The sequence below is a fragment of the Nannobrachium achirus genome (assembly GCF_963921795.1).
Source record: "Nannobrachium achirus genome assembly, chromosome: 18".
Taxonomy (NCBI): domain Eukaryota; kingdom Metazoa; phylum Chordata; class Actinopteri; order Myctophiformes; family Myctophidae; genus Nannobrachium; species Nannobrachium achirus.
The window spans coordinates 34,970,413-34,991,133 of NC_137825.1; the positions used below are offsets into that span (position 1 = coordinate 34,970,413).

The following is a 20,721-nucleotide window of genomic DNA, read 5'->3' on the forward strand; positions in this document are numbered from 1 at the left end:
TTATTTATTTAATTTATTTTTGTAATGTATTTATGTATTTATTAGTTTTTATAAATGACGTGCTTTAGTGATTTTTTAACAGAAATTATTTATAAATGTTATTACTTGTCTTTCTATAATGTATTGTTATTGTTATCATTATTATTTAATAATACAAATATTATTTTACCTTACTCGTCTTAATGGTAGCGGAAATGGTACGTCTTATATTTTGACACGCAAGCTTTCACTTCCGGGGTTCCTAGCTGCTGTGCTTCGTTGTGAAGGAGCTAAAAAGGCGGCTAAAGCAAAACGCCTCATATTTATAACAGATTTTAACATTGATGTGCACTCTCTCTGAGCCTTGGGTCAGCATATGGTGAAAGAAGGCGGACGTTGACAATCAAAGTAAATATCGATCCGCATGATTTTTTTTATTGGACTAGGTTGTTGACGCTAAAGTTAGCTAGTTAGCATTAGCTTCTGGCTCGCTAACTTGGTGACGTTAGCATGTTAGCTAGCTAGCAAGACTGCTACCATTCAGAGTGATGTAAACAAGATCAATAGATTTGAATTGATGATGATATTTTTTTGACTCATTGTGTCTTGATGTGGGGTCCAGGGACCATCAAATGGACCCCTTCAAGGGTCTGGAGAGTTTACAAATGGAACCAAATGTACCCATAAAGGTGTCAATTTCTACAGTCTCTCAAGAGTTAAATAAACATGATTTTACAGTGTAGATCCTAGATATTTATGAGTTATTTATTTTTTAAATCAAACTGGGGGGGGGAGAATCATTTAACTAGACTAATACTGGAAACCTAATATTTTCTACACTGTAAAATCGTCTGTGCTTATTTAACTCAGAGTGCACAAACCAAATGCACCAATGTAACCAAATACAGACCTGTAAAAGGGTCCATTTTGGACTGCTGGTGGTCCCCGGACCTGGCGTTAAGAACCAGTGTTTTAATAGAATCTTCTGTTGTATTGTTAGCTAGAGGTGAGTGCAGCCCCTTTCTTCTCTTTCTTTTTGCAAGTTATAACTACCATGTAGAATATATGTTGGTCACTCGCTGTCTTGTTTTTGGTCGTTAGATCTTTGTTTTCTTGACCACAACATTAAGAATGTAATTAAGAAAACAAGTCTAAAGTAACTACTGAAAGAACAAGAGACAGAGTGACCCCATTGATAAGTAAATGTAATTTGCATCATTGTTTACCTGGCTGGTATCCTATAGTTTTAATGTACATTATTATTTTTGATTGTGTTTAGACTGATTGATTTACCTTTTCTGTATTCCATGTAAGTGATTTCCTTGCTTATTGTAAATCACTCTAGTCTGGATAGGACTCGGAGTGATTTTCTAGATACATGCCTACATTGTAATGATGATGATGTGTTCTTCATAGATTCTAGTCTACAGTAGTGATGTCAAGTAGAGCAGTGGTTCTCAAAGGGTCCTTGAGGTGGTTTCCAGGGGGTCCCGGGTTAGGCTTGGTAATATCGCATCAACATCAGTTTAACCACTTAAACCTTAAATAATACAGGCAAGCTCAAGTCGCAACTGATGCAACTCACAAATGTTGCCAAGGGAGCACCTCCCTGGCACAAAATATCAGGTGGGGGTCCGCTGCCAAAAATACATTAATTTGGGGTCCTAGTAGTCATGAAAAAGTGTGAGTACCAGTGAAGCAGAGCAGTGGTTCTCAACCTTTTCAGGAGGTGGCGCTGTGAGCTTGTAGATTGGCGTTTTAAAATGCTATTTGACAGTTTAACCAATGTTGGACCAGTTTTTATAGTAATAATCCTGACCCCTGGTCGGGGTCCCTACCCACAGGTTTATTATAACCACTGACTGAAGTAGAGGCTGTGTTGAGGTCTTGATGATGACGATGATGATGATGGTTTTGTTCTTCATAGATGTCAGCCAGAGGCAACGTGGAGGTGTGGGTGGACGCAACCGAAGAGGTCATTGCATCGGAGGAATGCCACACCTCTACAGGTAAGAGAACACATGCTCTAATAACAGGACTCCCCACGGTCATGGCATTCCTGGAAATGTTTTGAAATGAAGAAACTGTTTCCCAGGCCTGGAAAAGGTTTGGAATAAATCAAATGTTTTTGGAAAATGTTTCGATTTATTTACATTTTATTTTTTCATAAAAAAAAAAACACATGTCCTGAATTGAAACTTTAGGACTTCCTGGTTGAGAACCACAGTCCATTAATTGGATACCATTTTTGGATCGCACTCCAAGAGTTTGTACACTCTTGGAGTTAGTAGTTAAAGTTACAGACCTGTAAATGTCAATAAGATTCTCAACTTAATTTTTTGTTTTGTTATATTACATGAAGTGTGTCAGGTTTCTTTAATAACCTTGTTTTCTATATTGATCTCTGTGCGTACAGTGATGGAAACTACCGACACTCCCATTCAGAAGCTGCTGGACACCATGGTTCATGAAGGAGATGGTTTCTTTGATGATGGATTTTGTAAGCAAGACATTTATTTATTTATTTATTCATTCATTCACAGCAGCTTAAAGTTGGTGTGAAAGTTTTAAATTAACATTAAATTCAGGTTTTAATTATTACTATAGAGTTTTCAGTAAGAGGGGGTCTCTCCTCATCTCTCCAGCTCCGAACATGCGCCCGGACCTACTTGTCCGGGCACATACAGGCATTGCCACATAGGCATGGATGCCTGGCGGCGTCGCCGGTTCGATTCCCGATCCGGACAACCTTTGCCACGTGTCACTCCCCATCTCTCTCCCAATTTCCTGTCAGTCTACTGTTCTATCAATAAAGGCATAAAAGCCCCAAAACAAATCTTTAAAAAATTAAGTGAAAATAAAATCTTCATGCTGCCTTCTTCTGCCGCTCGTCTTTTGACAGATTGCAGCGAATGCCGCTCCATGTTCCAGAACATGACCGACCCCAACGCCATCAACGGGCCCTCCTTCATCCTGGACTCCCCCACCATCATGGGCGGCCCCCAGCGGGCGCTGCTCTCCCTGCCCCATGGACTGATGATAGCCCGGTCCAGCATCCCCAACGCGGGCCTGGGGGTGGTGAACCAGGGCCCCACCGTGTCCCCAGGCATGCATTTTGGACCCTATGAGGGCGAAGTGACCACCAGGATGGATGCCATGGGAAGTGAATACTCCTGGGAGGTGAGGCTAGTCACATTGTTATTATTGTCATATACTTCATAGCTGGATGTGGAGTATAATAGTCTCCCACTGGCATCCCTGTTTAGAGTACATTTTCAAAACGTTCTCTCCTCTTTTCCAATTTGTTTATGACAACGTGTATATATAGAACTTAAAGGATTAGGAATTACGCGTTGTTCTCCCGTCAGTTAAAGTGAGAGATCAGATCATCATACGCCCTAATCTTGAATATTGTGTTCATTTGTTTTGTGTAGATTTGCAAAGGTAAAGACAAGTGGGAGTACATTGACGGTGCCAGTGAAATGCATTCCAACTGGATGAGGTAAATAGTTTGTCTGCTTCTGTGGGTTATCAATTGTTCGCATGGACTGGAGTATTTATCAGTTTCCAGGATTAGCATATTATGGATTTATGAAAGTTACTCTGTGTATGTCGCAGTTTACTACACAGGATTGTATTTTTTGTTTATTTTATTTTATGTTATGTTTTATGTTTTTATGTTTGTGTAGTGTGTGTGTTGCATTATATGCTTTATTTTGCGAGGACAGGACACATGATCTAGATTCAGGTTCAGTCCTATTTTAGGCATCTGAAATTGTTTTAGTCTTTGTTGACTGAAGATCCAAATCTTAGTCTTTCAGTCTTGGTCAACTAAATGAACGCTCAGTGATGCTACTAGCCCTGCATCCTGAGTCCCTGACTCATATTTTTAATAAAGGAAACTAAGCATCCCTGCATCCCCAGGATGCATACAACACTATCCTTCCTGCTATCAATCATTTCACTGCACCAGATGAACTGCATGTGGTGGAATCTCCACAGCTGTGCGTCTGGCATTATTGAAGAGATGATTGAGATTGTCTTGTAAATCCATGCTTCTGTCCTTTATCAACTACATACAAGTAGCTATTTGACACTATTTGTTTAAATTAAAGTCCTTTTAGATGTTTTCGCCGTTGATACATAAAGTGTGTGTCGTCGCGGGACCCATAAAATAATTCTGGGACCCATTTGAATGGCCACCTGTGGGTCCCGGAACCCATTACATTGAAAACCTAGCAACGCTTGTTCTTTTCCCCAGGTATGAGAACTGTGCTCTAACACTGTTCTTTCCCCCAGGTATGTGAACTGTGCTCGCAGCGAGCAGGAGAAGAACCTGTTGGCGGTGCAGTACAAGGACAGCGTGATGTTCCACTGCTGCCGCACCATCCAGCAGGGGGACGAGCTGCTGGTGTGGCCCAGCGGAACGCTGCTCTGCAACCTCAGCCCTGCCTGGAACCAGATCTGGTTCATGAAGCAGACGCCCACAGGTAAACCAAGGGCAGAGGTTCTCAAAACCTTTTTTTTGGCTCAGGGCATTATCAAAGTTCAGAAAAGGTGACTGCACAGGTACCCTCATTGACATCACATTAGTGACATAAGTGGAGGAAACTGGGCATTCAAAACCAGATACATTTGCACTGTTCTGTGATGACATAATCTTGATCTTTCTTTCTTTTATATTAGTTCAGTTTATAAAGTTCTGTAGCCCTGTCTTTAAACACTATATAATTCTTCCAACAAAAGGCGAAAATAGCTTTTTTGCTAATTAAAAGTTAAGTTGTTAAAACTGGATGTCATTTCAGATTTTAGCATTGGCTATTCAAAAATAGCAGTTATACAAGCTCACAGTGTGCCACTTTGTGCTGCGCTGTGAGCTTGTACATCTACTGTTTAACAAAATCTTAAGTTGAAAGTGTTTTGAAAAAATGTAACAATTGAATTACAGTGAGAGCTACTGGTTTAGAAGGCATTTGTAGAATCTGCCTCAGGTCTCAATGGGTTTTAAAGCAGCTTCTCCATGTGACCTCTCCGTTACATTTGCTTTCCACACGTCCAGCTAACACCAACATGTCATCGATGGCCTCCCAGAACTTCACTTGCCCTCACTGTCAGCTGCCCTTCACCACGGAGACCTACCTGCAGCGCCACACCGAGTACTTCCACACGCCGCGGAAGAAGGAGAGCGCCCGCCCTCCCTCCGCCGCCGAGACTCCCAACACGTCCTCCGTGGTGGTCCTAGTAGACCACCGTTCTGGTGGGCCGCCGGTCATCGTGGACCACCAGGACCACGATTCTCACGACCACGACTCTCACGACCACGACGGTCATGACCACGACGGTCACGACGACCAGGTAGGGATGGGCGGCGATATGGTGATAAATATCATTGAGACGATACCATGTATATGATATATGACTTTTCAGAGATATCGTATATATATATCGTGATACAATGAGGGAGCCTTATGAAAAATCCTGTTGAATTGTTAATATAGAGATTCATTGCAAAATTCATTAAAATCTGCATTTTGGTCAAAATCAGTAGTTCTCAAACTTTACAATGTCAAGGTCTCCCCTTAACTCTGACAGTATACAAATGAAACCTAACCGGTCCATTTGGTTTCATAGTTACATACTTGTAAGGGTCAATTTAGACCTCCCAAAAGGATCTTTTCATTTAGTTTTTGTTACCTTGTAGTCATAAAAACCAACATGAAAAAGAATCATGATAAGATTGTGTATCGTGATACAGCTTGGAAAAATATCGTGATATTGTGTTTTTCCTTATCGCCCGCGCCTACGACCAGGACCCTGCCAAGGACAAGCTGTGCGCCGACTGCGGCAAGACGTTCAAGCACGACCACCACCTCACCAGGCACCAGCGCTGCGTCCACGCCAACAAGAGGCCCTACTGCTGCCCGCTGTGCCGGCGGAGCTTCAGCCAGGCGTCCGGCTTGCTCCGGCACCAGCTGGTCCACAGGAAGCCGGCGTCCACGTCGGCCAGAGTGAACCAGAGCAAAACCACCGTTTATGAAGTGTCCGAATCCGATTCGAAGGAGGCGCCGGACGGAGCTGTGCTGGTGAGACGGTTTACGTCCGGAGCGACGGAAGAACAACGCTCCGGGACCGAAGAGCCAGAGGGGTTAACGGAGGGAGACGACGAGATAGAGAACGACGAGGTGGAGGACTTCCCCGAGGAGCAGGCGGAAACGGCCAAGACGAGACGAGCCAAGTCCGCCTCTGACAACAAGTGTTTGGAGTGCGGGAAGAGTTTCACCAACCAGGGCTATCTAAAGAAGCACACGCTGACGGTGCACAACAACGTGCGGCCCTACGTCTGCACCGTGTGCCGTAAGAGCTTCGGGCAGCACCACGACCTGGCCAGACACCTGAAGCAGCACAAGGTCAAGAGGAGCCATAAGCAGACGGCCGGCGGCTTCTGGTGCGCCAACTGCTCTCTGACGTTCAGCACGGAGGAGGACCTGAAGCAGCACGCCAATCTCCTTCACCGAATGCAAGAAGAGCCGGAGGGAAATGATGCACTCCCCGAGGGAAATGATGCACTCCCCGAGGGAAATGATGCACTCCCCGACAAAGATAATGTACTCCCCGGTGTGCACGTCGACGATCAGGTCGACGATCAAGGTGACGATCCAGACTTCGTCGTGGACCCTTCCGAGGCCAAAGCCGCCGAATCCGACGAAAGCCCGCCCAGACGGAGACCGCAGAGGCTCGGAGCCCGATCTAAACTCAGTGCCATAACCAAGCTAATAGCTCCGAAACGCAAGGGCGGCAAGAAGGCAAGAAGCGACCCTCAAGCGGAGGAGGCGGATGCCTCCCCACCAAAAGGCAAGAAGCCCCGCAAGTGGTACGTCTGCGTCCAGTGCAAAGGCACGTACGAGAGCCCGGCGGATCTCAAGTCGCACAAGTGCACCGCCAAGCAGCACACCTGCGTTCTGTGCGGAATGGTGTTCAAGAAATCCGGTTTCCTGAAGAGGCACGAGAAGACGGCGCACGCGGAAGGAATGCGGTCCTACACCTGCGACCAGTGCCAAAAGGTCTTCAAGAAGCTCAGCAACCTGAAGCAGCACCAGAAGACCAAGCGCTGCGAGAAGCACCACTACGCGTCTGAGCTCTTCCCCTGCGACTTCTGCGAGTTCTCCTTCACACTGAAGAGCTACCTCCGCAAGCATGTGCGGCGACACCACCCCGTGGAGTACATCTCCAACCCCGACGAGGACGGCGCCGGCGCCGACCCGCAGGAGGAGGGCGAGACGCCCAACATCTGCCCCCACTGCGGGAAGCACTACGTGAGCGTCAAGCACTTCAAGGTAGGGATGGGCGATATGGTGATAAATATCGTTGGGACGATACTATGTCTCCACGATATGCCTTTTCAGAGACATCGTATATATTGTGTTACAAAGAAGGGAGCCTTATGAAAAATCCTGTTGGATTGTTAATACAGAGATTCATTGCAGAATTCATTTAAACATGCATTTTTTTTCACACACAGTAAAGTCTTCAGAGATATCCGGGTTCCATGTCTACACGGATCCAGTGAATCGGATATTTTTCAATGTTTTCACTTATTTATCCAGTTTAAAAAATATCCAGCTTCGCGGCCGAAATATCCAGCTTCATGTGGCTACAAGCCCCAACAGCACAAAAAAATGTCTAGCTTCAGAAATATCCAGCTCCGTGTAGCCATGGCCTAAAATAACCGAATATTCAACTTCGGTGAACAACGTCGAATAGTGACTTTGATATTCGAATATTTGGTGAATGTCCTAATTATTATTATTATCGTGATATAGCTTGGAAAAATATCGTGACATTGTATTTTTCTATATCTCCCCCCACACACTTCAAGGCCCACGCCTGCTTCCAGGAGCTGCGGGTGGTGTTCCTGTGCACGGACTGCGGCAAGGGCTTCGCCAACCACTACGGCCTCAAGCAGCACCAGCGGATCCACACAGGGGAAAAGCCCTTCAAGTGCCAGCACTGCGCCAAGGGCTTCAGCTACGTGGGGCAGCTCAACGTGCACGTGCGCACGCACACGGGCGAAAAGCCCTACCTGTGCACGCACTGCGGCGAGAGCTTCCGCCAGTCGGGCGACCTGAAGCGCCACGAGCGCAAGCACACGGGCGTCAAGCCGCACAACTGCCCGAACTGCTTCAAGAGCTTCAGCCGCCTGCAGAGCCTCAAGGCCCACATGATGCTGCACCTGGGCCAGCGCAAGTTCAAGTGCACCCAGTGTCCGCGGAGCTTCTCCCGGAACTACCACCTCCGCAGGCACCACCAGAAAATGCACTCTGCGAGTCTTGGCCCTACCACAATAGTCCAGTCGATCGATGTGATTGTGTAATTTCGTTCAATTGTTTTCGGGGGGGATTATGAAAAACGTTTTTGGAAACTTCAGAAATTGTTAGAAAACTATTAGGAAATAGTTTATGGGGCTTGGGCTTGGTGTGACGAGTACCCCAGGTGCTTTTCATGACAATACCACAGTCGGCGGCGCCGTCATCCTCACTGAGGAAGACCGGGGAGTCCCGAGAAAACGGGGAAATCTCGCTCTTTCGAATGACTATCATTTCAACAACGGAGCGTCGGGAGGGTTAGCGACTCACCCCGCGGAGGTTAGGGTTAAGTTTGGGTGTTGAAAAGATGACACGTAGAAACAGCGAAACGCTCCCTAAGAAAATGTCCGTCTCACTGGAGGCAGAGTTGCAGCAGGAGTGGTCTTCTTCTTAGATGCTCTAGCAGCCAGACGGCTTCTTCTGAACAAAGTCCTCATGGATGATAAGTCGTTTGAGGCTGTCTTCACTGTTGCTCCTCAGGTGTTCTTCTTGGCTTGGATTTAGGGCCGGCGTTTTCATGCGGTTCACAAATTCCTCAAACTGTCAGTGCTCAGGACCACTGAATGGGAGCGGTCTTTCTTCACAGGACTGCAGGGTTTCTGTGAGCTGGATTTGACTTTGTAGCCTCCATCAGATACAGGTCAAACTCCTCATCGCTTTCAAATCAGAAAATCCATGATTCCATTTGCAAAATCCCTAGGGGAATTTTTGACAGCTGCTGAAAGTTTGGGTCTTATTCACTTACTATACACTATACTATAAAGGAAAAAAATACCCTAAAAAGATCTGCTTTAAGTAGCATGTGAGGGTCAAACTAGGGATTTTTAATGGAATCATTGATTTTCTGATTTGTTATACTCTGAAGTTTCCAAAAATGTACAGTTTTCCTAATCCCCCTGAAAATTTGAACGAACCTTCATGTTTGGAGATATTGAACTGGACCACAGTAATTGGTTAGCTCCCCCCCCTCCCTTTTCAGTCCCTTAAAATCGTATGACCCAAAGTGTTGCCTGTGGCAAAATAAACTGCGCTGCGCCGTTAACGCCCCTTCGTGATCATGCTTCGTCGAGGGCTGCCGCTGCATGGAAGGCTTGAATGTTCAACGAAAAGGCTGAACATTCCTCCTTCCGAAACGATCTCAACGTAACTGGTCCTCACTAATTCTCATAATGAGAAGTGGATCCACCAGGTTTCACTTTGTTTGAAACAATTCTTTGCAATACACGTATCACTGATGAATTCATAATTGACATTACATTTGAATTCAATCTGTTAAGAATGTGTACAGCGTGGATACATGACTGCCAATCACATCATGGATGGGTATTCCAAGCTAATAGAAACTACAGCCTTTCTCGTCATGGAAATTTGGCATGCTGAAATAGAAGTCTTGCTGCATCAGTTTAAAAAAAAAGGTTTTAACTGACCAAAAACCCTTCCTACCAATGAAATACTGAACTGTCCACAGCCCTGCTCAGAGAAACAGCAGGTAGACAGAAAAGTTGTGAAATGATCATTAGTGAGGACCAAGTTTGAAAATGGTTTAAGTGCTCCTTCCCAGATATAGAGCTGTTGTAACCTACACATCTCTATATACCTTTCAGTCCGGGAAAGCATTTGTGTCATTTCAGAAGAAATAATTTATTTAGTGGACATTGACAATTCTGTAAAGTATTTTTCAGAAAACTGTTAGGATTAGGAGTTAACTACTTTACACCTAAGAGCTGAACACCTTCGAAAAATGTCAGAAATAGTCAATTCTGAATCCACACGCTCATACATTTTAGCGATTCTTTTTAGGATTATGAGTGGCTTAAGTCTGCAAAGAGGATGTCCTATTTAAAGCAAAGCATTTTGATTAGAAAAGTGAATACCGGTATGTTACAGAAGCTATTTTATGCGATGTAACCGTAACTTACTTGCAGCTTACATTTTTCTGCCTGGTCTTGAAAGTAATTCTGAGAATAAAAATGACCAACTACCATCACTGTTGACCATTTATTCCACAAAACATACAATGCAAAGCATGTGCCCTGTACAAGCCTCAACATTATGAAAATACTCATAGTCATGCCCATTTTTTTGTTTCTTTTATTTTTCAATTTGTAATCGTAACTTTGTTTTTAAAGTCGTCCCGTTCGTACTTTATACATGATTCTTGATACAGTTTTGACTTTTGTCTCCTAACCGCTTGCATTGCTTTCGTTGTCCTTTTTGTTCGTTTTGTTCTCTAACTCCGTTAAGCTTACAATTCCACCTTTTTCGCTATGTTATAAACATTAAGAGCATCATTTAAAATATTTCAGTCTTATCTGAACTATACAAACATACTGATAATTAGTCGGGGGATATCTTAAAAAGTCCTGGAATAAATTCCTTACCAAAACATTTCTTCACCAATGTGTTTGTAAAGGTGTCTAGTAACACATCTCACAAAGACTGAAATTCCCTAGGAGAATCCGTTACAGCTGATTAAAGTTGGTGTCCCATTAAATTAACTATACAGGATAAAACACACCAAAATAAATATGCTTTAAGTAGCATGTGAGGGGTCAAACTAGGGTTTTTTCATGATTCTGAATCCATTGCAAGCTTTTGTTTTGCACGAAAAACATTCCTTGGGCTAAAAACTCCCCCCAAAAAATATGGTTTAGTGATGAGTCATCACTTTTCAAAGTTTTGGGGGAGCCGCCTTTACCCCAAGGAATGTTATTTGTGCAAAACAAATGGTTGCAATGAATTCAGAATCATGAAAAAACCCTAGTTTGTCCCCTCACATGCTACTTAAAGCATATTTATTTTGGTGTGTTTTATCCTGTATAGTTAATTTAATGGGATCCCAACTTTCAGCAGCTGTCACGGATTCTCTTAGGGAAACTGAATTTCAGTCTTTGTGAGATGTGTTACTAGACACCTTTACAAACACATTGGTGAAGGATTTTTTTGGTAAGGAATTTATTCCAGAATATGACACTATTTCTGAAGATCTCCCCCGACTAAATGGGTTGACACAAGTTAAGACTCGAGTTCACTCTAAACGTGTGCGTGAATTGTAAAGCCCGCTTAAGTCCCAACGCGGGAAATAGCCGAACGACAAGCTCACAAAGTGTCTCGGTTTGGGATGCAGAACTGGCTCCAACGTTGAGGAATCGGTTCCATCACATTTGTAACAGTTTCCGGAAATGGTTTTATCACACTGTCAGAGGCCGAGCTGGTTGGTGTACTTCATGTCTGCAATGGTGTCTCTCAAACGCTTACATTTCAAGCCAAGGACCCGCACGGGTCCATTTGTAACCCCCCTCAAGTAATGTATAGCAGATAGATTTTTAACTCATTCAGCCCTTATTGAATGCTTTAACCAGTGAAAAATAGCAGATATACAAGCTCACTGCGAGCTTGTAGATCTGCTATTTTTGAAAAAGTCGTGAAAATGTGTGCAAATCTTTGACTACGTATTTTCAAAGCGTACATTTGTAACTCAAATTTTGCATCTGGGTGGTCCCTGGAACTAAATATTTTGAGATGGGGGTCCGTGGCCAAATACATATCATTTTGGGGGTCTTTCACATGAAAAGGTTTGAGAACCACTGACATAGTAGTCTCTCAAGAACAGACTAACTGAGCTCCAGTTAAGTGAAAAGGACCATTTCTTTGAAGATGGCTGGCCAGATTGCTGACATAGAAACATAGGTTTTTCAAAAAGTCTTAGAAGGATTCAAAAGACTTATAGAATCGGGTCAAAATTCAAATTTTCACGATTTTTCAAAAATAGATCTACAAGCTCGCAGCGCGGCACTCGGTGCCGCGCTGTGAGCTTGTATATCTGCTATTTTTCAATAGTTAAAGCATAAAATAATGATACACAATAATGTGTACCCGTTCTAAAGAAGGCCAAAATGATGTATATACTGTAAATGTAGGAATCGGTAAAGGGGGTCCATTGAGGAATCGGACCATTAAGGGAACCGTGAGCTTGTAGGTCGTCCATTTCCAAACCAAATCAGGCGTTAACAGGCATGTGTACCTGGCAGTGTGTATTCTGTGTGCTGCACACGGGGTGTGTGTGTGTTTGTGTTTCAAGTGCAGCTGCTGGTTAAGAGTCCCATTTCATACTCTACAACGTTGCTGCTGGTAGGCGGCCATTTTGTTTATATTAACCGCTCCAGACGTCCGATTGTGTTTCCATAAACGTCAGTAGTCCAGTACCAGTTACACAAATCCTTTTGAACAACATCCACTTTTAAGAGAAGGGAGACACGAGAAAAAAAAAAGATTAAAATCCGTTTTCCTTTGTGGCACAGCAGTTTCGGAGGCTTATTCCTCTGGTCTTTTTCTCTCTTTTTTTTTAGTTTTTCATTTTTTTCTTTTTCTTTTTTTTACACGAGAGGGATTGGAACTAGAGGATCATTTTACTCGTTCATAAGCGGGAGAGTTCCATATGTAAAAAAACAAACAAAAAACAAAATTATCACACAAAGTGCTCCGGGAAGTAGGCAGCAGTTGGTACAGAATATTAGGTGATGAGAGACCCCGTCCTTTTCACAGGGGTTGGGGGGTTTGTGTTTTTGTTACATCTCAATAGACGGTCCTCATCTCTGGTCCATCAATTCCTTCTCGCTTGTTTTGACCCATTTTCCAGTGAGATCGCCACCATCACGCCGACGTTGTCGTCGTCCTCCTCAGTGCAGCAGTAGTACCCTTCCGATTTACACAAGTCCCTCCTCCTCCTCGTTCACATAAACTATACACCCAAAACCTCAAATCTCATTAGTTTATATTATGTCGAATGTTATACACATTAATAAAATATGTACAAGCCAAACTTTGTTTGATAAAACACATACGGTATCATCACATCTGTACAAAACTCGGTAGAGGGATGGGGGAAAAGTAAAAGAGAAACTGTTTTCACAAAACCAGGAGGAAAAGGGGAATTTCATTTTGGCAATTAAAACACAAAGAAAAAAAATAAGCATGGTTTCAAATCTAAAAAGAAAAAAACTAAACAATGGGTTATAAATACTGAACTCTGGGAATGGACAGGAATAGCACGGCTAAGAGCGACTGAAGGTCTTGCCTCTATTCAGTCGGCATAACCAAAATTATGAAGCATTAACATAATCAATGGGTTAAAAAGGGTTAAGAATAATTAGATATCATAATGCAAGAAATACAAAGCCTGAGGATACATATACAGGAGGTGCAGTGGTTCTCAACCTTTTCTGGATCAAGGGGGTCGCCCGTGGAAATCTTTAAAAAGTGTTGGTGGACGCGTGCATTTTTTTGGGATCAATGTAAATAGTTCCTAATCAGCAGTATCACAATTTATTTGATTGATTGATTGATTGAATACTTTATCAGCAGTTTGCAAAGAAATTAAATAAAAAATAAAAACAGGAATGTTCAAAACAAGGTCTGCTAAGACTAAAGAGGATTTTAAACCCAAGAAAGCCTATAGATTGTTTCCATTGGGGTCCTTTGTACTCAATTCGTCTTATGTTGAGATTTTAAAGAAACAAGATTTCACATATATAACATATCTTTCTCTTTTTTATATTATTTTTACGTGTATGTTTAAAATCATAGTGTCTTTGCCAATTATTCGGGAGCCCGGTTGCAATGCCCTCGTGGCCCCAGAAGGAAGGTTGAGAACCGCTTGCTGTAGGCAACCAGAAACCAAGCTTAAACGTTAAAGAGAGACAAGAAATACCCTGCGGTTCACTGTAAAGGTACAACAACACTATTGTCACTCCTCCATCTCAATTGTCAAAGTCCTTTTGCTTTTTCATGGAGGTATACCAGGGAATGAATGATCAAGGCCATTATAAAGGCTCCGACTTCAGCTCCTCAACCCTGCATTCCAGATCGGCCACCTGAAAAGGTAAAATAATGGTCAGTGGGCGGCGTTAAGCAACTCGTTTTATTTATTCAGGACAGAAGAGTTAAAAAAAACAGAAGGAGGAAAGAAAACAAAACATAACCATATTGTGCAAGTTTAGAAGCCTAGAGGCTTCTAAACTTCTACACTAAGAACTTCCCCTTCCACATATAACAAAAAAACAACAACACCCAGTGTAAAGTGTATGAGTTAATTTCATTAAGTGTCCCACGAAGCTTGGGTGGAGTGGGACATACATACGTACAGACAGACAAAACCAGATGTAGGAGTGGTTAGCACCGCTAAAATATACATATTTTAGATTTTTGAGCAGTGCCAGCCACTCCAACAAGTGAGTGGCTGGCACTGGGGCGTGTGTATGAGCACTGGCCTGTACTGTATGTCTCACGGCAAAACAACAGCTGCAGCTGTGCTGTTGAGCAGCCTTCACATGAAAGGACAGGGATTTAACTCATCAAACTGTGTGTGATTTTTTTGTATTATTAATACTGTCAAGAGATATGCATACACAAACACATACACACACAGTACTAATACACAAGCATACTATATACAGTATAACCACGTGCATATGTTACATTTAGTTTGGGTAACTCAGTTAGATTGGGGTAAGAGCGCTCGTTTTGTATTTCACCACACCCCCCTACCACCACCTGGATCAATTCACTTTGATAATCACTTATCAACACACCTGTGTAATTCCCAGATGATGCCACAAGATGGCGACAACACAGCCATTCACTGTGGCTCACGCTTCACTGTGTTGTCGTTGACATCACTCATCTGCGTCCCCTCTTTGTTTATCTACTAGCCTAGCTTGGCTGTGTTTAGCCATTAGCTTACTATGCCTAACTCTAACCCTAACCTCAGTAAAACTATGCCTAACCCTAACCTCCGTGGGGTGAGGCGCTATCTTGCCGACGCGCCATTGTCACCCAGGTGGGCATATCAAAGCGTGTGTGGATCAAAGCGACCGCTTGCTCTGCCTCGCGCCGCACAACGAGCGCTCCTGGTCTCAATCTAACTGAATCTCAAACTAACTGTGACACATACATTCACAGACCTATTTATTCACTGCCTTTTGGATATGAGCATGTCTTTGTAGTTTGCTTTAAAAGACCAATGGAGATGGAGATGTCTTGATTATTAGTAGCGTTAGGAGGGTCTAATGTTAGTCTGTTGAGCATCAGGACCAGTTGACTGAGAGGACTATTCTATGTTGATCTTTTGGCTTTTGGTAGGATTTGGAGTCACCATTTTAGGAACTCTCTCATGATACTGACATGATACTGACATGATACTAACCACGAGACTTATCATGATACTGACCCACTTTGAGAGCCACAGGGGGGTCCCCAAATTATTTTGGGGGGTCCCCAGATGATTAACTTAATGTGCAACATTGTTTTCTCACTCAACAGTAAACAAACCAGCATCAAGTTTAAATGTATAGAGCTTATATGCACATTTCTAAAGTGACAATTGAAGGTCTTTTTAACTCATTGAATGCCCTTTTCAAGATGGCCGCCAAGTACCAGGATGCCACGTTCCTAAATTTCTAGTACACGGATCAATTTTAGTGCACGGATCGTGCACGCCCATGCACCATCCGTGCACCATATGTGTAGTACTTTTTAACAGCTTTCAAACAAAAACATCCGCTTGGAAATCCGTTCAGGCATTCATGAGATAGAAGCCTTCAAAGTCAGACAAAACAAACACTGCCACCTTCCTAAATTTCTAGTGCACGGATCAATTTTTAGTGCACGGATCGTGCACACCCATGCCTAGATGATGCACCATATGTGTAGTACTTTTTAACAGCTTTCAAACAAAAAAATCCGCTTGGAAATCCGTTCAGGCATTCATGAGATACAAGCCTTCAAAGTCAGACAAAACAGCCATTTTTGACATTTTGAAAGATGTGTTTGTTATGGGGCTAAACATGCAATTTCGCAATTGCGATCATGCCTAATACATTTGAGGCATTTTTAGAATTTTTTTTATAAAAAAAAGTTTTGAAAAAAAAAAAAAAAAAAAATTTTTTTTTTTTTTTCAAAATGGCTTCCAACTCAGGAAACTCGGGCTGTGGCAGCCTGGGACTACTGTAATAACTCGGGAAACTCGGGCCTTGGCAATCAATGAGTTAATACTATCTAAAATGACAAATTAAACATTGGCCAAATATTAGAGGCATAAATTGTGAAAATAGCGATCTACATGCTCACAACGCCTTGCAATTCGAGGCGTTGTGAGCATGTAGATCAGCTATTTTCACAATAGAACCGTGTTATACAAAATGTAATGCCTCAACTCTTAGTGCTCGTCAGGGGGTCCCCAGTTGAAATATGATTATTTTGGGGTTAGCGGCCTAAAAACGTTGAGCCACAGTTCTGGGTCACCTCCCCTTTACCTGTTCCTGAAGCTGTCCTGACTCCTCTTTGAGCAGGGAGGTCTCAGCTCCGTCTTGTGCACATCGTTGGGTCTCCTTCTTCAGGTACTCCACCTCCCTGCCAAACCAAGACACAAACATTGGTCCCAAAACCATGCACACAACAATGTCCTGAGTGGGGATGGGGATTCCAAAACAAAAAAACTATGTCGTGACTCGTGGCCGCCGTGACCCAGGGGTAGTGGGAGTTAAGGTCCGTACACACCACCGGCGAATTGGCGATTTTTGTTTAAAACCTTATAAAGTCAATGGAAGCATCCACACCAAACGCGAATTTCAAAAAAGCGAAAAGGCGTCTGTTTTGTATTCGCCCTTGTGTCGAATTTAGCGAACATTCGCTGGTGAACTCCTCTCTCTCTCTGTAACAAAGCAAGCTCACTCTATCCTACTTAAAGAGAGAGAGAGCTTGGTCGAGGGACCTTCTTCCCTTTGCATTGAGGCAGAAGGGAACGGTGTTTCTTCCTCCTTTTCCGTGTCTCTCGTCTGTGTGGCTGCTTGGAAAAAGTACTCGAATGTCTTACTGGTAAAAGCATGGTTTATGTGTTTGTTTGCTACTTTATATCTGCAAAAAGACTAATGTTTTAAAATAAATCGCTGGGTGTTAAATACAATAGGATCAGAAATGAGTGGATTAGAAGGAAAGTACTGGAAATTGGACTCAAGTACAAATACCTACAAACAAGTACAGGCTACTCAAGTAAATGTACTTTTAGTTACTTTACACCACTACTGCTGCTGCTGCTGCCTGTCTGCGCAATAGTAATTGTTGTGACCGAAGGTCGCATATACAATGAAAAACCGTGTCGCTTGAGTGTCCTTCCTTCCTTCCGTAACCTCTGTGATGTCAGTGTGATGTCAGCGAGTTGTGACATCACTTCCTGTATGGGGCGGCTACACGAAATGTGGATAACACTATATATGGAGATAGTCCAGTCCATCATGTCATATGGGACTACCGTCATAGACAGTAGCCAAAAGAGAAGGATACACAAGACTAAGAAAGACAAAAAAAGGAGGAGGAGGATAAAGATACCAAAAGGAGAGAGAAGAAAGGGTGGATGAGGTACAATGTGTCTCAGAAAAGAAAAGGAGGTGGCAACGGGGGCGGCTAGATAAAGTTATTAGGCCTGGATCCGACTTTAAGTCGACGACTTTAAGTCGACGTACAGGATTCCAGAAGTGTAGCGCTTATTCGCTCTTGTATCAAACTGGTACTCGAAACGTTCTTAGAATTTAATATATATTTTCTAAAGTAAATATGGGGGTGCCTGTGAAAAAAAGAGAAGAATAAAAAAGAAAAAAAGGAGGAGGAGGATAAAGATACCAAAAGGAGAGAGAAGAAAGGGTGGATGAGGTACAATGTGCGGTATCCTCCTTGTCAAGCTCGACGTTGGTCATTTGGACCTATACATGGAGAAATGGAGCGAACCTGTTTGGCCTAAACATGGAGATGTGGTACAGAATGACTCATATATGGGCATAAAAAGTATGTCATGTGACATCACTTCCTGTACAGACAGTCAGACAGACAGCCATTGACTCCGGCCTAACAATGGCTACTGTCTATGACGGTAGTCCCACATGACATGATGGACTGGACTATCTCCATATATAGTGTTCTCCACATCTCCATGTTTAGGCCCTATCGCTCACACCCTAGGTGGGGTTGGCGATAGGGCCTTTCTGTGTGGAGTTTGCATGTTCTCCCCGTGTCTCCTAGGGTTGATACCCTCACAAAAACATGAACAAACTCCCCCCAGAATGATAACAACTAGAATCGTCAGAGAAACGCTGTGGTTGGCCAGATAGTCAAGAATTGGCGCGACCTCGCCCTTTAGGGCGAGGTCGCATGTCACCCTGAGGTCGCATTCCACCCTCAGGTGTCTTACTAGTATAATAATAATCTACTGGTCTACTCTGCCCCCGGAGCTGAGGGGAGGGGGAATGGTGAACGTGTGTTGTCTCTTCTGTTCTTTTTCTTATTTAATAGTCTAACAACCACGGCCAGGTTATCATCACTTGAGGATTTAGTTTCCATCGTTTTATTTGTTTCCCTGTCTCCGTTCTCCTCTCCTTTCTTCTCCTTTCTCCTGTGGCTACAGGCAGATATCACCCCCTCGGGTCGTTTTTAGGCGAATTAAGCGAATATTATACGCATAATCGCGTCGCTTTTTGGTGTGTATGGAAAAAGGCGAATCTTACTTCGCCTTTTTGGTTCGCTTATTCGCGACGCTTCGCTAATTCGCCGGTCTGCACAGAGCTTTAGTGTGGCCCCGCTCGGTTGTTTTTTATCTGCCCTTTGGAAATGCAGGTCCCACACAGAGATTCCAGACTAATATCTACACTGTGATATTATTCTGGTCAATGGTCATGCCAGGCTGAGTGGGAGTGACGTCAGGACTCTATTTTGGAACAGAGGTTCCTTTTCTTTTTCCCCAATTCCTGACAGTTGTGGACATAATGTGAATTCCACCCCGAATACAGTGTGTTTGTTCTCTTACTTCTGCTGGTACTCCTTGATGAGCCTCTTGGCCTTGCCGTACTTGCGCTCCAGGGCCTGGTACTGGGCCTGGGTCTCCTTGAGGTGCTCGTCCACGGCCTGGCACAGGCTCTGGGCCTCCATCCAGTAGCCCTCCAGCTTCTCCATGCGCTCCTTGTTCTCCTGCAGCGTCTGCTCCAGCTGGGCCTTGTCCATCCGCCAGCGCTGCTTGTCCTGCTCGGCGTGGTGCAGCTACACAGCAACATATTATATATACGTCAGCATATCGTTGTTGTATGTCCAAAACTGCTATTTTTTTAAATGTCGTGAAAATGTGGGCAAATCTTTGAGTATGTGTATTTTTAAAGCGGACATTTGTAACACAAGTTTTGTTTCTGGGGGGTCCCTGTAACTAAATATGTTTAAATGGGGGTTCTGTGGCCAAACACATATCATTTTGGGGGTCCTTGAAAAAGTCTGAGGACCACTGACACTTATAGAATCGGGTCAACATATTCAAAGACTTGCACAGATTCTCACTATTTTTCAAAAATAGCAGAGCTACAAACTCGCAGCGCGGCACTCTGTGCTGCGCTATGAGCTTTCATATCTCCTATTTTTTAATAGTTAAAGCATAAAATATTGTGTAATAATCAATGATTTGAACTAGTGAAAATAGCTGATCTACAAGCACACAGCGCTTCACCAGTTTTGTACGACAGTCTTTTATGATGAAGCAGGGCTTTACTTTATGAAAACAATGTGCAACGCACAAACTCAAAAAAGTTATACTTATAGTGCTTGGCTTTTAATAAAACAAACAAGTACATAAAAAAAAGGTTCTTATAAAAGGGAGACTTTACTTTACTCCAAACGGTGCACTTTTGAGAGTCTAGCCTTGTAATTGCTGAACGCATGCCTTCAGGTCGCTTTGTCCAAAGCTGATGGGCCTTGATGGAGCACAGACAATCCCCTCTAGCTTTTAATCTAGGTCTTTAGAGCCCTGATAGGTGCTTTAGCCTTTAACAAGGAACTCTCCATTTAGACAGAAACAGATGAAAGTGAGGACAATTAGGCACACACTGTGCCAAGATAAATACATGTTTTGTCCAACACATTCTCATGCCCTACTTCTCAAATCCAGTGCCCCAAGTGGTCTGTCTGTTCAGTGAATGCTCAAAACTGAGAGATACAAGAAATCACCAATCCCATACATGTGCAGACTCTTAAATGATAGTGGATTCTAGATTTGTGTTTTAGGTAATATGGACTTTTAGATAGGCAAATGCATTTTTAGATTTTATGATTTTTATTGTAATCAGCAAAGAAAATTTGTTTTTTAATGGCACCTGTTTTTTTAAACATCTGTGATCATGCTGAAAGTTGAATAAACAAACATAAAGCAGGAAAAAAATGCTCGAGTCAAGTTTAGATGTGCGCGGTAGTCCAATACACTCGTGGAATAAATCAAAATAAAATATCATGACTTTGTCCCAATCTGTGATTTGTGCTGTTTCTTACAAAACAATAACACAGTATGTGATATGAT

General features: G+C 43.1%; 2 protein-coding genes across 2 annotated transcripts in view; one reads left to right on the forward strand and one right to left on the reverse strand.

The window, feature by feature from the left end:
* Positions 1-255: 255 nt before the first annotated feature.
* prdm9 (PR domain containing 9) lies at positions 256-10,273 on the forward strand. Its single transcript, XM_080747718.1, has 9 exons — positions 256-387; positions 1,907-1,988; positions 2,396-2,479; positions 2,882-3,159; positions 3,414-3,481; positions 4,279-4,469; positions 5,039-5,334; positions 5,790-7,313; positions 7,856-10,273. Exons 2-9 carry the CDS (start codon positions 1,907-1,909, stop codon positions 8,348-8,350), a joined length of 3,018 nt encoding a protein of 1,005 aa, XP_080603844.1. The 5' UTR covers positions 256-387; the 3' UTR covers positions 8,351-10,273.
* A 1,812-nt stretch (positions 10,274-12,085) lies between these two features.
* Positions 12,086-20,721, reverse strand: part of LOC308303045 (neurabin-2-like) — a 54,588-nt gene continuing 45,952 nt past the window's right edge. Inside the window, exons 12-14 of the mRNA XM_080747364.1 lie at positions 19,195-19,424; positions 16,655-16,751; positions 12,086-14,215 (exon numbers count right to left, since the gene is read on the reverse strand). Of these exons, the coding sequence (XP_080603490.1) occupies positions 14,165-14,215; positions 16,655-16,751; positions 19,195-19,424 (378 nt within the window). The 3' untranslated portion in view covers positions 12,086-14,164. The remainder of the gene's footprint in view (positions 14,216-16,654; positions 16,752-19,194; positions 19,425-20,721) is intronic.

What these genes read in the sequence shown, in the direction of transcription:
- prdm9 (XM_080747718.1), top strand. Translation starts at nt 1,907, where the DNA reads ATGTCAGCCAGAGGCAACGTGGAGGTGTGGGTGGACGCAACCGAAGAG. An exon ending in GGAATGCCACACCTCTACAG is followed by an intron (nt 1,989 to 2,395) that starts GTAAGAGAACAC and finishes CTGTGCGTACAG; the next exon opens with TGATGGAAACTACCGACACT. An exon ending in CATGAAGCAGACGCCCACAG is followed by an intron (nt 4,470 to 5,038) that starts GTAAACCAAGGG and finishes CCACACGTCCAG; the next exon opens with CTAACACCAACATGTCATCG.